Genomic DNA, 17,297 nt, shown 5'->3' on the forward strand with positions numbered 1-17,297 from the left:
TATTCCGACACGCTTCGAAATTTTTCCCTGAAATTAAAACGTCGTCTAAATAGCAGCGAACGTTTTTCAACCCTTGCAAAACCTGGTCCATCACTTTTTGAAATATTGCTGCACTCGACGAAGCCCCTTGAGGCAGTCTGTTGAAAGTGTAGAGGCCTTTTATTGTGTTTATCACCATAAATTTTTGCGATCTTTTTGATAGTAAAAGTTGAGTGTAAGCTCCTTCTAGGTCAAGGGAGCAAAAAAATTTTGATCCCGATAAATCTGCAAAAATGTCTTGTGCTTGTGGCAAGGGGTATGTGTTTGGAACAATTGCTCGATTTATTGAAACTTTGCAATCCACGACTAAACGTATGCCTTGATCCTTCTTTACGATGATCACTACTGGAGAAGCCCATTCACTTACGTCCACAGGTTTAATTATACCATCCCTTTCCAATGCATCTAAATAATCAATAACTTTAGGACGTAGTCGTAATGGAACTTCATAAGCTTTTCTAAATATAGGGGTGTCATGCTTTAAAACCAAATCTCCTTCAAATCCCATCCTCGTCACCACTGAAATAGCCCGGACTTAGTAGAGTAGTAGATAGACTTTCTTCCTTTGTAATAATTAACACCTTTTTCAGTTCGCAGTTCAAACAGTTATGACCAGTCATTTATTTCCCTGTTTTCATTACACTTCCTACTTCCCTTTTTCTTATGTTCCTCTCTCGCTCTTGTCTACTTTCCTTTTCCATCTTATCGAATCGGTATTATTCATTTTACCGCCTGTGTTCTGAAGCAGTGCTTCCAGAACATGTGGATATATCACTAATAGATCCACCCGATCCATGAAATTACTGTTGAAAAATATGTCAATCGGCTTCAGCCCACCGATGATGACAGATTTCAACACAAAAATCAGGTTGCTATGAGTATTCGATGTTGATTAACGTGAGCTACTCAGAGTTACTCGAAATTAACTCTGATTTTGCGCATGATCAAAAGCTGTCAAGCCCCTTGCACTGAACGTCTTGACAAGGTTCTCTTGAAAGGTCTGCCCATGTAGTGAGCCAGTCCAATTAATTAAAATCGAAGACAACAAATCAAGAAGACTGGCAACTTTGCCAGAATTCAAGCGACAGATACAGTAGCGCTGCGCTTGAGTGAAGGTGGAAGCAACGCATAGAAAAATGAGCAAATATACAAACCCTTCGTCTGAGGATGTAATCTTTGCTATCAAATTCGTACGACGCATTTACCTTTGAGCGGCAGATGACGCGATTGTACCTGTCTCATAGCGTTCGTATGAGAAAATAAAAGGGTTGCCAGTCTTCTTGATTTGTTGTCTTCGTTAAAATGAAAATGAAATCCCGTCCAGGCGATTCGCGCAACGGGATTTCTAATGAGTTTTGTTTAGTGAACTTCAAGTCTAGTGAACTAAACAAGCGTTAGAAAAAGCTAGTCTTATGCTCCATCTCCGAGTGAAGTGGGAACACTTCAGGAAGACTGGAGGAAATTTTCTAAACCTCAATCAGTCCGGTAAGTGCTAGGGATGGGGTCACGGAACAAAAAAAATGCTACATGCCTGCTTTGCCTTTGCCAGCATTTGGCGGCTGTCCTGTCCTAAAAAATTTAAATGTTAAAATTGTGGTGAAAACCACGAATCCAATCTTTCAATCTCGTTCTAAGCGACAGATAGTACCGGCAGTGTAGGTTACACTTAATTGAATGATATCAAGCGTTTCTCAAATGAGAATGATCATGCCTTCGTCAAATGACTAAGCCAACTGATATCACCCAGGTCCCTTTGATAGCGGATAGCTACTTTTCTCATTTTCATCAAATATGTTCAATTGATCTTGAGAATTTACAGCACTGGTGGGCAGTATCTAAAATGAGCTAAAACTCATCAAATCACGTGACAATTGATTGCGGAAAGAAAGGCACATATCAACGGTAGCTGGAAGAATCAGGATTAAATGAGCTCAAATTGAGAGGGGATATCATTATTTTAAAATCGCTAAATTATGCTTTTGTCATGTAAGTCTTCCAAACATGTCCATTGACATCATATTAATTCGTGGAAAGTTCTCTAGGCATTCACGTGACTCAAAAAGACCTCGCTTCTTGAAGTTGACTGGACATCAGACTCCTCCATCCTATCCAGGGGATCCTCCGGACTTACCTGAAGGCAAAAACTTCTTTGGTTTTCCACTGGAGGTTCTACATTATCTGGATTATCGTAAATTTTCTGTATTAATTGGTTTCTTCGAACTGAAGCTAATTTAATAAAAGCTACTTAATATGGGTGATTGAGTGTTTGGGTTTGCTCTCAGCATCTTCAGGATTATTTTGACAAAGTTTAATGCAAACAAATATGGCTTTATTAAAAGAATTCCAACGCTATTTCTTCTGTTCTTCCGGGATTAACCTTGTGTTGTATTTGTCTCCATTGCCGGTTCCGTATTAGGTACAGCGGTCGAATCAGCAGGAGCCATTGTAGCTTCATTACCGCCATCATTTCCGCCACCATTTCCGCCACCATTTCCGCCACCATTTTCGCCACCATTTCCGCCACCATTTCCGCCACCATTTCCGCCACCATTTCCACCATTTCCACCACCATTCGTCGGCTTGCTACCTCCTCCTCCACCACCGTTCCCATTGGACGGTTTCATCATAGTCGTGTCAATTTTGTTACAGTTGACGCAGGTTACATTGAGATTGCATTCCATCATGCAGACCACCGTTACGGTGGCATTCGGTTTGGCATTGATCACCGTTTCCGTCGATTCGTCCGATTCGTCGCTTCCGAACAGCAGTTCCGACAGTTGACCCAGTAGTTCCTTGAATACGGTTCAATAGTAAGAATATTAAGAGTCCTTTAGTGCGCACGAAAGCATTAAACTTACGAATCCTATCGCATCCGCCGGGGGAGTAGAATTCAGGACGGTAAGCACCATCAGGCAACCAACAACCGTTAGTTTCATCAACATTTTTGAATTTGGCTCACAAACGATTTCAACGTTCGACGACGAACCTATTGTTTCGACTGTTTGAAGTATCGCAAACAAAGTGCTCTTTATATTTGAACCATCGCAGCCATCAGGAAAGGTTCAAATATTTAACCACGCCGTTTATGCGTCGGATCGTCTTGTTTCCTCGAAGTAATCCTTGAAAATTTATGAAACTGAAAGTAGGACGACGGTGACGTTCCGATGACGAACGGCTTCCGCAAAGCGTGACTAGCAATCCATTTGACACCTGTGCCTACAACGACGACCGACGCAATGCATGCATTTTCTATTGCGAATGTTAAGAAAAAATTACACCAGAAAATGCTATTATTACACAACACGGCGCTCCATGCCAAGGGGGGTGAGTATGTTGGCGCTATCTTAGGCGCTAAAACACGCGCATGTGACAGCACGGTTACCGGTTGCTAGTAGTTACCTATCTATCTCGGCGAATAGTTGGTTTTTACTATCGTACTGGTACCTTCTGGCATAAAGTAGTGACAAACTCTGTCGTTAATGAACGGCAGGCGACACTTGCGCACATAAGTAACTTTCCGTTGTTTGCACATCGATCAGTTTAATGGGTTCGAATTATGATAAACGCATGCGGCGATGTGGCTCAGAGCAATATGCCGTTCTGAAGGCTGGTAAAAACGAAACATGGCATGGTTGTGGCTTAATTTTGAACTGAACTTTAAGATTGATCAGTAAGGGAAACTGTGAGTCTAGATGCAGTAAGGAAACATAATATTATCAAATTATTGAAATATCCGTTTTCATAGGTTCATAAGTGGAATAGCAAAAATTCCGAAAGGCTACTCATGTTTAAAAGAAGGGGAAAAAGTAGAAGAGTGTCTGCCTAGCGGTACGAACGGAATCTTGACGTAGGACCGTGTTCGAAAATCTGTAATTTTAACTGTATAATGTAATGTAATGTATGTAATGACCCTAAAGGCCCACCCACATTAGATCCGGATCGGACGCGTTGCGGCAAAGTGACAGCTAAATCTATTGTCCAATTGTCAAATGTTCGCCGACGCAACGCAAACGGATCTAATGTGGGTGGTCCTTAAAAAAGACAATTTTTTGTTTTATCTGGTATCCCTCAAATGGATTGTTGTAGACTTGCATTGGATTGTTAGAAAGAATGATTAGGCACTAATATTGTCGAACGACTGTTCATCAACTGACTCGAGAAACACATATTCTCAGACGGAACAAGTCTGACTCTGAAACATCTGCTATGGCATTGTTGGATGTTGAAAAAGCGTTCGGTAATGTCTAGCATGTTGATCTCGGGTTCAAATTACAACGATATGCTTTTCCAATATTCTTCGTGAAGATTATCCAAAACTATCTCTCTGATGCCTTCAACATTGGCGCTGGTGTTCCACGAGGAAGTATCCTTGATCCCATCATGTTCAACGCATCTCCGACATCCGAGGTCTCCCAGATGGTGGAACGTTGTCTCTGTTTGCAGATGACACATACATCGTCTACAAGGATTATTGTAAATGATGCTTTGTTTGCCAGCTGTCAGCGTTACGTCTCTACTGAACAACACGGATTCTTCCCAAAACGATCTGTCTCAACGAACCTAGATCAATTCACGCCACTTTTCAAATAGACCAATGTAACATATCCGCCATTTTGAGAAAATCGAAGTTGAAGTTCGGCAGATTATTATTTTAACTGTTTAGAAACCATATATTATGTAATAGTATTTTAATGTAGTCAGTGAATAACATTGAAAATTCGGTAGAACTGTAAAATCACAATTTTACTTTGAATTTCATGCTACAATATAGAAATAAAATCACATAGGACGTTTTTACTGGTCAAGTTGTACATCGGACATGTTACATTGGACGATTTTTCTCAATGACATAATCAATTGGACGTTTTGTTCTACATGATACTACATTCCCTTTCACAGATTTCAGAGTAGAGTACCTACCTTCAGATTGGCCCCGCCTTTAGAAAATGAACGCCAATCATGTTATGCATTCCAAATGACCGGAGTAACAATCATGTATCCATAATTTTAAGCTGTACATTGGAAAATTTTTGACCTATGATTATCTTAAATAAATGAAAGTAAATTTGGATGGATGTTTTTGTATCACATACAATGATAGAAGAGGAATAGTTTGTATCGCTTAGCTTGATTTGTTTACATTTGTTACTTAGGACCTTTTGAAAAGTGACGGTAGAATTCCTCTCCACATGCCTACACGGTGAGAAAAAAGTACCCAAACGTACAGTTCACTTTTACCTACTTTTGACTAGTTTGTCTCCTTTTCTCCGTCGAAGGTTGTCAAAAACGGAGGAGCAAATCCACCAACAGGGGTAGTAAAGTGTGGGAACCCAACGTTGAGTATAATCATATTTGCCTACTTTTGGGTAGAAAGCTAGTGGAAAATTCCATACGAATTGTACACAAGTAAATGTAAACTGCTTTGACCCACTTTACCTACTATTGGTTTCCTGCACTATAGTGCCAAGATGAGTGAAAACAACTTACTTTTGGGTACTTTTGACGTAGGACTACGTCTGTGATTTCAATATGGGGGTACACTTTGTGAAAACCGAAAATGGAACATGTAACACAACTATGAAAGATTTTGAACGTGTATAACTCAGCTGCCCCTGGACCAATTTCAAAACATATATTCCCAGTCGTTCAGAAATATTTCTACGCATCTGTTAAATTTAAGGCTTAGTAATTTTTCAAAATTTCACTATTGCAAATAGCACGAATCTGCAACTGTTGCTAGGATAATTAAAATTATTACTGATTTCCTGCGAAAAGCGATTTCCCTAACACAGATTTCAATGTTGAATTCCATTCGGTCTCACCAAACGGTATTTATTCAATCACCGCGTTATGAGTGGTGGTGTTCTCCAGCATATAACGAAAGGCTCCCCGCAAGCAGCTGACGGTCAAGGCTGCACACAACTGCTAATCGGCTTCAGTTTCAATCACCATTGTGTGGTGGTCTCCGGTCGTCAGCAGCAGCAGTGCTTCCGACGCGTGGCGTTGAACATTGATCTCCAGTACACAATGAAAGGCTGCCTGCAAGCAGCGAGTTGCAGCCCACATGAGCATCCATAGAAGGAGGAAGAAGCCGCACCGCTATTGATCGGAATCAGTAGCTCTTCGTGAGTAGCCGGGAGCCATCTATTGCAAGCGCGTCACCGTTCAAAACAATATACAGTAGACTGATGCAAATTTTGACTTTTTCGCTCCACAGTGCTTAAATGGTTTCAAATCGGGTCCTGATTAGCCTCCCAAAGTAACAACTCATTTGGTTACAAACAGGCTTCGCACAAGCCATTTGAAGTTTGCATGTAAATTACTATGGGAAATCTCAACTTTTTGTTCATTGCCTTCTAGTCTTTTTCCATATTGAGCTGCGAAACGGTTCGATAGCCATTATTATAGAAAATTTTCTCAGCTACAACTTTGCTGAAGATCATTTCTATGTAAAACGAGACAGGAAAAAGTTATTAATTATTTAAGAGATTGGTAAACTTATGACATGATCAAGCAGCTGCTCTGTAGGCAACACTGTATTTTGCAGTGTGACATAGTAGCCATGATTTTTTTGTTCTATTCAACGCCCCAGAAACACCAATGTTGCCTGCTGAGCAGTTGATTGAGCATGATCATAAGACATCAGCGCATTGAACCATTGATAACTTTCGATCCTTGCATTTAATCAAAAAGTGGTCTTCAGCAAAGTTGTAGCTGGGAAAATGTCCTGTAAGTACAGTTGAAAACTCTTGAAGAAAACCGATATGGTGAATTATTAGATAGACATGAACAAAAATCTTGGTTTTACCATAGTAATTCCCATACAAACTTCAAATGGTTTGTGCCATCTCAGTTTCTCACCAAATGGGTTCAAATTTTGAGAGGTTAGTCAGGATCCGATTTAGAATCGTTTAAGTATTGTGGAGCGAAAATTTCAAATTTTGCATCACTCTAATATACAGCCCGCAAGCCATATATGTGTTGAACACCTTAATAGCTCAGCATTACTCAACCATCACGACAAAACGGTCCTTTTCAGGATCACCATACATTTGTTAAAGAGTATTTTCTGGACACTTCTCGCCTCAACTTTCAAATAGGACAATCTAAATTGATCGATTTTCTTCATTAACTCTCTCTTGCGTTAATAACTCGGGTCTATAAACATGTTCAGCTGATATTATCGTCTAATACGCTTAATAATAGTTTTTGTTAATAGACTATGTAGAAAAATGAGCCCGAAATATGAATGCAGCCAATTAGGCGAATCGATCAATTTAGATTGTTCTATGTGAAAAGTAACGCGAGACTTGTCAAGGTCAGCAATCGGATGTTAGTTCCTATAAGTATAAGCTTAAATACCATATATTTTAAAGGCAATTTCAAAAATCAAAGTCGGTCCCGGCATGTAAGTGGTCTGATTTTGATCCAGAGATGATGGATTTTAATTCATAATACGCCAAGCGATAGGTAAGTTTTCTACAAATCTATTAAAATTATCACTTTTCAAAATGTCAATTGAAAATTGCACGAATGTGCAACTGTTGCTATGATAATTAAAATTATCACCGATTGCTTGCGAAAAGCACTTTCCCTAACTCAGATTTCAAAATTGAATTGCATCCGGTCTCACCGTACGGTGTTCATTCAATCACCGCGTGTAGTGAGTGGTGGTGTTCTCCAGTACCCAGAAAACCCTGCTCAAATTCCTATTCCTAAACAAAACATAAGCTCCTGCTGCAGTTAACAAATAAGATTTATTATATAAGACCACGTAGTCCTACGTCACCATTGCGTACAACCTCACAGGGCTGTCCCTTGTAGTTTTTTCTTACCATGTACAAAGCATGGATTCTGGTGCCCAATTCGACGCTGTTTATAAAGGCCCACGCATATTATATCCGGATCGGACAGTGACAGCTAAATCTATTGTCTAACTGTCAAATTTACGTCAACGCAACGCAAACGGATCTAATGTGGGTGGCCCTATACGCGTTCGATCGTGTTGACCATGGAATATTGCACTGGAATAGCTAGACTGGGAAAAATAAGCATGTCTTCTGCATTTGTCATTTGGGGCAGATCTTACCTTTTTAGTCGCACGCTGTTTGTCAAGATCGGATCTGAACCATCAGAGACATTTTCCAACAATTCTGGAATACCTCAAGGAAGTAATTTGGGTTTATTCGAAGACAACAAATCAAGAAGACTGGCAACTCTTCCATTTTCTCATACAAACGCTATGAGACAGGTACAATCGCGTCATCTGCCGCTCAAAAGTAAATGCTTCGAACGAATTTGATAGCAAAGATTACATCCTCAGAAGAAGGGTTTGTGTATTTGCTAATTTTTCTATGCGTTGCTTCCACCTTCACTCAAGCGCAGCGCCATTGTATCTGTCGCTTGGATTCTGGCAAAGTTGCCAGTCTTCTTGATTTGTTGTCTTCGGTTTATTGCTAATCGTGTTATTCATAAATGCGACATTATGTTTCCACCTGAGTGCCGTATGTTTTACGCCGACGATGTCAAGACCGGCATGATAATTAGGAGTCTACAAGATGGTTTGGAGCTTCAGAGGATGGTGGATTGCTTCGGAATGTGGTGTTCTCATAATTTCATGACAGTTAGCTTTTCTAAAGTAGTATTATTTCCTTCCATCGAAAGATAAAAACGTTTGTTTTTTACTGCACTATCGCAGGACACCCTGTACAACGAGTAACTCAAGTATGAGACTAGAGCATTGTGCTAGATAGTGCCCTTACATTTCGAGTACACTACAGCGATGTACTCTCTAAAGCAAATAGGCAGCTTGGATTCCTGATGAATGTGGGCGTCTTAATGGAATACCTGTATAAAGAGAGAGAAGGATTAGTAATTTCCATTTAATTCCACTACCTTATTTGCTTATCCTTGACAGATACGCGTATTTCGTCTACAATGTGCAGACTTCTTTAGTATCTTGTACTAATACTCGACTGAAGAAAAACATCTTATAAGCTTGGATTTATCAACAAAATTTCTTCAGGTTTTCGGGATCCACTCTGCCTACGATCCCTGTATTGCTCACTGGTATGATCGGAGGTGAACCAGCCTAAGGCTGAAAGCCTCCTAAATAAAGCTAAATTAATTAATTAATCACTGGTATGATCGATTTATATATGAGCACCCACACGACACATACCACCAACATGGTGGGGTCTCCCAACCATCGTCTTTAGGCAAGTATGCATACATACATAAATTAATTTTACTGATTAGCTTCCTAGTTCCAGTTCAATGCCTCAAGCATCTGCCGGCTGTTTCCAATTGAGAAGCACTGCTCATTCGCACAACATCCGCTTTACTGTTCGAACAATCCTAATTCATCTCCGGGACGCACAATAGACCGCTCTTTGGAAGCTCCTGGTTCCTACAGCCCAGTCGTGCCTATTCCTGTCAGCGTTCAGCATAGTCGTCCTGAACCTGTGGCTGGATGCTGGATATGAATCTTCTACAGGCAAGTACAATCAATATATTGACTATTCACTGCCTGATGCCGATCAAATTTTCAGCAATTCGGACTATGTTAGTCATTGTGATGCCTCTGTAACTCCCAATCCTGGCAACCCGGAACGCGCCGTAGAAAGCCCCATGGAAGCCTCCAATCCATCCGTCTCAGTCCTGCCAACAACAGCCTTCGTTCATTATAGTCGTTCCGCGCCTGCTGTCGTGTGTGGAGAGAGGGTCTTCCAACCCACTCACTATGGCGAGTATCCAATCAGACTTGATGCTAAGCAGTTATTTCCTGATGTATCTGTGATTTCCAGGGAGAGCAGTCGTTCGATTCCTTGCCACAAGCAGGACGTCGTGATCTTCTACCAGAACGCCGGTGGAATGAATTCTGATTTTGAAGAGTACCGCTTAGCTGTATCGGATTGTTGCTACGATGTAATTGTCCTGTGCAAAACGTGGCTCGATTTTCGAACGCTTTCCAGCCAAGTCTTCGGTCCTGACTACGAAATCTTTCGTTGCGATCGGAATCCTAACAACAGCCGTAAATCTACTAATGGAGGTGTCCTTGTAGCTGTCCGTGGCGGGTTGGAGGCAAAAGCCATCGAGAACGATTCATGGAACTATGTGGAGCAGGTTTGGACAGCTTCACTGGAGGCCCAACCGTAATGTGGGCGGAAGCGGAACGTAAACGGCATAAAAGGCCCAAGCGCAATGGCAGCGGCAGTGAAACGGCAGCGGCAACGGAAAAGCCCAATCTGAGTAAGCCTACTTGTCGGATTGAAAACTAGTTAGAACCAAATCGACCTCGGTTAGACACGAGGTTAGGCATGTTGATGTAATTCATGACAACTATCAAACTTGCCGATTCCGTTCCGCTTCCACCCACATTGCGGCCTTAACCGAAGTCGATTTGGTTCTAACTAGTTTCCGACAAGTAGGCTTACTTAGATTGGGCTTTCCCGCTGCCGCTGCCGTTCCGCTTCCGCTGTCATTGGGCTTGGGCCTTACACGGTAACCGCAAAATACCCAATAATGACTACAAAGTAAGCATTTTCAAGGGATACTGGGACTACCCATTAAATGAGTAAAATTTTACCCATTTATGAGTAATTACAACTACAAAAACAAGTAGTCCTTTGGAGTTTAAGGTGATGGCATTTTGCGCAACTCTCCCAGATTGGCATACCGTACTCGATTACAGGAAGGATGATTTGTTTGTAGACAGCAAGCTTATTTTTCAGGGACAGGGTTGACTTTCTGTTGATAAGTGGATACAACGATCTTATCAAGATGTTTCACTTGGTTTTTGTTTTGTCAACGTGCTCCCTGAAAAGAAGCTTGCTGTCTAGTGTTAGCCCGAGGTACACGACCTCTTTGGACCATTCCGAAACACTGTGCCGTTCAGGCAGATCTTGTTATTCTCCGACGGAACATGTCTAGGAGATTTAGAGTGTGGAAAGATAATGACCTGGGTCTTTGCCGCGTTGATACGGATCTTCCAGCTGTTGAAATATTCAGACAGGACGTCCAGACCTCTCTGAAGTTTGGCAGTCAGACCTCCGATGACCCTACCCTTGTAGACGATGGATGTGTCATCTGCGAACAGGAGGTGAACAGGTTGCATAGGATGGGGCCAAGGATGCTTCCTTGTGGAACCCCGGCACCGATGTTGAAAGCATCCGATGTGATGCCATTCAGAGAGACTCGCAACGTTCTGTCTAATAGATAGTTGTTTATTATCTTCACTAGGAAGATTGGAAGACCGTACTGCTGCAATTTGAACACCAGGCCATCATGCCAGACATTGTCGAACGCTTTTTCAACGTCCAACAACGCCATGGCAGATGTTTTCGAAACAGAATTGTTCCGTCTGAGGATGTTTGTTACTCGAGTCAGCTGGTGGACGGTCGAACGACCTTTCCGAAAACCAAACTGTTCCTCGAGTAACAAGTTGTTTTCATCGGCAGATGTTAGGAGCCGGTGGTACAGTGCTCTTTCGAACAGTTTTGACAACCCTGAGAGAAGGCTGATTGGTCGATAACTTGAAGGAGAGGACGGATCCTTCCCAGGTTTCCGGATGGGTATGACTTTAGCTAACTTCCAACACGAGGGGAAGTAGCCAAGTCTGAGGCACTGATTAAAAATCAGAGCCAGATGGTTGTAGAATCTGAAACTCAAGTGTTAAAGTTCCAGATTCAGGATGTTGTCGAAACCTGGGGCCTTCATGTTTTTAGATGATTTGATATAGGCCAACAGTTCGTCAGCCGTAATCTCGGATTCCTCTGGAAAAATTTTAGGAATCTGAAGAAGATTGGTTGCATTTTTAGCAACCTAAGATTCATGAGGGCTGACGATGTTTTGTCCGAGATTATGGGAGCTGACGAAGTGTTGACCTATCGCGACAGCCTTCTCTTCAGGAGTTATCAGATGAACCACTGGGTCGCCGGGACGATCCAGTGGGGTCAGTGGGGGAATGGGCCTAGGCTTGTTTTTAAGATTTTTTGTAAGTTTCCAGAAGGGCTTAGCACAATCTGGGTGAGAGCGGATCTTGCTAGCAAAATCGTTATTTCTGAGATCCACCAACCTAGCCTGAATGATCTTTGTTAATCGATTAGAATTGGTCTTCAAGTTAGGCAGGCCAGTACGCTGGTACTGCCTACGAATGGTGTTACGGAGTCTAATGAGATCTTTGGTAGGGCTGTCAAGGTTCAGAGTGTTACTCACCTGTCTGGATACTGGTACGTGTTGTTCCCTGGCCCGGGAAATCGCCTCCTCGATGGTTTGTATACACCGGTCAACATCTTCGGACGTCCCCGGTTGGACATCGTAGTCGATGGCTGTGTCGACGCAGTGTTGATATTGCACCCAGTTGACTCGATGGTAGTTGCGCCGGGAAGCTTCGAATCGGTTAACCGAGGATCCAACTTCGGCCACCACAGGGTAGTGGTCCGAGCTCAGCTCCTGGAATGCCACAGGTTGCGAGACGTTGTGTCCCATGTTGCCTACGAAGATGTCGATGGTCGCATGGACCCCAGACCGACTCAACCGGCTGGGAGAGTCCGGGGCCAAGATGGTATAGTGGCCCTCTTGCAGGTCTTCATTGAGAATGATGCCGTTTCTATTGCTCCGACCGTTGCCCCAAGCTTGGTGTTTTGCGTTCAGATCGCCAGCGATAATGAAGTTCCCGCTCCTCCGGGTGAGTTTGATGATGTCTTTCCGGAGGGCCACTGACGACCCGTCCCTGATGTTGGTTTGCTTGGGGCAGTAGACCGCGATGATGGTGATTGGGCCAAGTGATGTGCTCACCTCCACTCCGATGGCTTCAATTGTTTTCAGCTGGAAGTTTGGTAGCAGCCGGTAACTGATGTTACGTCTTGCAGCGATAGCCACTCCTCCACCTCCAGAGCAGGTGCGATCAAGTCTGACAAGCTGAAAGTCGCGAAGGAATATGTTCAGTTCGGGTTTCAAATGCGTCTCGGCGATGACAGCAATGTCGACCTCCTTGGTGTTGAGGAAATCGAGTAGCTCTCTATGCTTGTTCGTTAGTGAGCAAGCGTTCCAATTTGCAATTTTTATATCTTCACGGTCCATACTTGGTGACGAGTGACAAGGCAGCATGAAGCTGTTCAGATCGAGTCTTGCAGGTGCGCATGATGATGATGACCTCGGCCACGAGCGTCACAAGTTCCTCCAAGGTGAACGGAGAATCGTCGGCAGATTCACCTGAGACAGCACCAGCGTATGATAAACCAGGGGCGGTGGATGAACCAGGAATTGGCTGGGCCGCAGCAGCAGCGAGACGATGCTGAACTGTCCGACTGTTAGGAACCATTTGGATACTCGCAGGATTGGCTTGTTGGTTGTTGAGCGAAAGCGGTGCTAGGTTCGGAACATGTCGACGGGGCTGGAGAGCTGGGTACTGGACTTCCGTGAGTACAGGAGGCGAACGATGATTACGAAGGCGACCAAGCTGGTTGTTGATTGTGGCCTTCCGACGGATATTAATAAACTCCACTCGCTTGGGACATCCGCGATTGGAGGCTTGGTGGTTTCCACCGCAGTTGACACACGTTGGCTCGATGTCATCGACTTGCTCACAGGACGCAGTTGAGTGAGTTCCAGCACACCTGTCGCAGTTTGTCTTCATGTGGCAGTTTTTGGTGCCATGGCCATATGAGAGGCAGTTCATACACTGCGTTACATCACGATGTTGGGGTTTGTAATGCTCCCAACTGATGATGACCTGAAACAGGTCCCGGATATTGGATCTCAGAGCCGCAAGACTGGTGGATCCCTTCGTGAAATGCACCAGGAACAACTGATCACGGAAGCTGGTGTTTTGGTTGGGACGCCGGTTCAGCGGGTACACTGCCTCAGGCTTGAGCCCGAACCGCTCCAGCTCGGATTTCACCGCAGTCGCCTCGAACGACGGTAATCCACGCAAAACCACCTTCAGTGGCTTGCTCGATGGCAGATCATGTGTGAAGAAGTCCACGTTGTTGCTCTTCAGGAAACTTCCTATTTGTTTGTACTCCTCCAGGTTGGAGCACATGATTTTGGTACCGATGCTGCAAAGCTTGAAGCGAGGCAGCAGCTTGTGTTTTGGCAGTTCAGCACCCAGCTTGGCAACATCCTTCACCGGCGTGAAAAGCGGGGGAATCCGCTCTCGTCTTGCAATGGGAACGGCGTCACCATCGCCATTTTCTTCCGATAGTACTGCATACTGGTTGGCTTGCAGAATTCGTTTTCCGGCGTCATCCTGCGACGCACTGGGCTTGATTAGCACCTTCTTTGAAGGGCCCGCTGCTGGCTCATTGGCACGTTTACGCACCATTTGTTTCGTGTTTGCAAGTTCAATTAAACTTGCCAGAATGCGAGAAGGTGGCGACACTTCCACGGCGCAACGCGACAGCACAAAACGAAACCAAATCGAATCGAGAACTCGAGCGAATATACGGACTGAACAGCTCGACAGTCGAGCAAAGAATGATGAGAAATCTACAAAAGAACAAAGGGGGTGTTATATATCTTAACCGTATAAAAAATCACTTTTTCCCGAACAAACATGAGCCATGTATCATTAATTTTATTGTTTTTCTATTGTTGAAAATTCATACTACATAGGACGTATTGTAGATCTATTAAAATAACAATATTTTAAATTTACTTGTATGATGTACATTAGACTGATGCAAAATTTGAAATTTTCGCTCCACAGTGCTTAAACGGATCCAAATTGGGTCCTGATTAGCCTCCCAAAACTTGAACTACTTTAGTAAGAAACTGACTTGGCACAAACCATTTCAAGTTTATATGGGAATTACTATGGGAAAACTTATGTTATTGTTCATATCTATCTAACAATTCAGCACATCACTATGCTTTTAAAAATGATAACAGTAATTGTAGCAAATTTTCAGCTATAACTTTGTTGAAAACTACTTTTCAATCAATTGTAAGGAACAAAAGTTATTAATGATTCAAGTCACTGATGTCTTATGATTATGCTCATTCAACTGTTCAGCAGGCAACATTGGTGTTTCTGGTGAGAAGAATAGAGCACAAATATCATGGCTACTATGTCACACTGCAGACTACAGTGTTGCATACAGAACAGCTGCTTGATCATGCCATAAAATTATCAATCTCTTAAACAATTAATAACAATTTAATTTGACATTTGGATGAAAAACGATATTCTGTAGCTTAGAAAATTTCCCGTAAGAATAGTTATAGAAATTTTTGAAAGAGCAATATGGAAAATGGGTAGAAGACAAATAACAAAAAGTTTGGTTTTCCCATAGTAATTTCCATATAAACTTCGAATAGTTTGTGCCAAGTCAGTTTCTTACCAAATTAGTTTAAATTTTGGGAGGCTAATCAGGACCTGATTTGAAACCGTTTGAGCACTGTGGAGCGAAAATTTCAAATTTTGCATCAGTCTAATGTACATACGTACAATAGGATCGATTGTTGGCAATGAATTATGTTGTGATTGTATCTTATTTTATGTTAATTGTATGGTTATTTTTTCCGGGGGTGCAGCGATTAAACGTCAAAAAGCTCTATTGAAGGGGAAGATGGAAAAGGGTTAGATTAGGTCGACTCATGTACAGAGAGAAACTATACAAACAAAAAGTGACGTCACAAGGAAGGAGAGAATGAGAAGTCGGGTCGTTCAGGTAAGAATAAACCTCGAACATTTTCAAACTGGAAATCAAAATCAATTCTTCTTAAATTTTTCAAGTTTGCTTGCGCAACTGCCTAGTAATATATTTTTTTTTAAATCTGTCATCTAGTAATTATTTCAAAGGAATTTGGGGAATCATTTCTTTAGGATTGGAAGGAATAGATTAAGCACTAATAAATTTTGGGACTTTGGATGTATTTAGGAGAGAAATAGTAGGAAGATTCTGCTGGGTTGGGACAAATTGCTAGCTGGGTAAATACATCCGGAATTCTTGGCAAACGACGTTGTCGTCTGGTGCTAAAACCGAGTTTTTTTAGGATCTCAGCAGGATCTTCCATACACTCAACTTTCAAAACTTCTCGATTATCAAAAAAATCAGCTGACCGCAGCTGTGTCATGGATTGCCTTTGCCTTTTATTACCTCCAGCACTCCATTTTGGCTGGCAGCCCGGTACAATACATAGTATCGATCTCGTTCCTATATTCGTGATCAGATTCAGGTAACCGTAATATCAAATATCATGTAGTCCTAAACTGTCGCTGGAAGCATAATTGTCCCATGTGTATATGAAACTCCATAGCACATGGGATAACTATGCGTCCACCGGCAGTAAATGTGTAGTTAGTTCACCTTGTAACTATGTCTCAACTCCGGTTGGCTCCTGAATGGGCATAACGGGACTCGTTGACACCCGACTGGGATGAATCGTGTGAAACATAAGAAGTCGAACCCAAAATAAATCTACAAATAAAAAGGCGCCGCTTATCGTATCAAGTAACAACCACAATCTAGGGTACCCGCAAGATATAAAAATAGAACCTTGCACGGAAAGTAGGCGGCACCCGTAAGTATCAACACTGAGTGACCGAGGCTTGGGTTACCAAATTGAGTTCAAGAAAGGAAAAAAAAAAAAATCCGCCGTAAATCTTAAATTTCAATTCCACTTTTCAATGTCACGGAAGGTTTGTTAATTTTATTAGAATTATTAGCTGTCGCAAATCTTACCAACTCTGCTCTTTTCATGCGATTTTCTTGGCCTTTGTGTCAGTGAACACACTTGGGCGATGATTGGTGGCATTTCGACACGATTCGTCCGGATCCGTATCCAACAGTGCGTGCACTCAACAGCGCGCCGAACTTACGTTCAAAATTGTTGCTCGAAAGTTGCACGTGGAACCTGTTTCTTACTAACCAGTAGTCAAGGCAGTAGGTGTATTGACTGCCACCATTCGGAGTGTTCGGATGGTATGGGGAACCCATATGATGTGCTGCTAATGTAAATAAATGATAGCAGCTCTGTTGATCGCGCTGAGATCGATTGCCCATCATTGCTGAAGAGAAGGATAAATTGTGCCCGTACAGTATAACTCGTTTAGTTGTAAGTGTAACTATTCCAAATCAAATCAATGCTTCCTCTGAATTACTCATTTTGCACCAATCCAAGTAGGCCTGTGGTCCGGACAGCTTGTCACTTGTCACAACGGCGCGCGAAGGGAAACAGTAGTGCCACATTGGGATCGAATCGATCGGACGAGTGAGAATGAGGAGATAAATGGAGTGCTTATGATGACACGC

At 42.6% G+C, this 17,297-nt stretch overlaps 1 protein-coding gene across 1 annotated transcript; it reads right to left on the reverse strand.

Annotated features, from left to right (window-relative positions):
• Window positions 1–2,411: 2,411 nt before the first annotated feature.
• On the reverse strand, window positions 2,412–3,016 carry LOC135699341 (circumsporozoite protein-like). Its single transcript, XM_065219590.1, has 2 exons — window positions 2,898–3,016; window positions 2,412–2,831 (listed from the first exon to the last, which is right to left on the reverse strand). Exons 1-2 carry the CDS (start codon window positions 2,979–2,981, stop codon window positions 2,412–2,414), a joined length of 504 nt encoding a protein of 167 aa, XP_065075662.1. The 5' UTR covers window positions 2,982–3,016.
• Between the last annotated feature and the right edge of the window lie 14,281 nt (window positions 3,017–17,297).

The sequence above is a fragment of the Ochlerotatus camptorhynchus genome, unplaced genomic scaffold (assembly GCF_037179485.1).
Source record: "Ochlerotatus camptorhynchus isolate MF236.1 unplaced genomic scaffold, CSIRO-AGI_Acam_v1.1 ptg000010l, whole genome shotgun sequence".
In the NCBI taxonomy this organism is placed as follows: Eukaryota; Metazoa; Arthropoda; class Insecta; order Diptera; family Culicidae; genus Ochlerotatus; species Ochlerotatus camptorhynchus.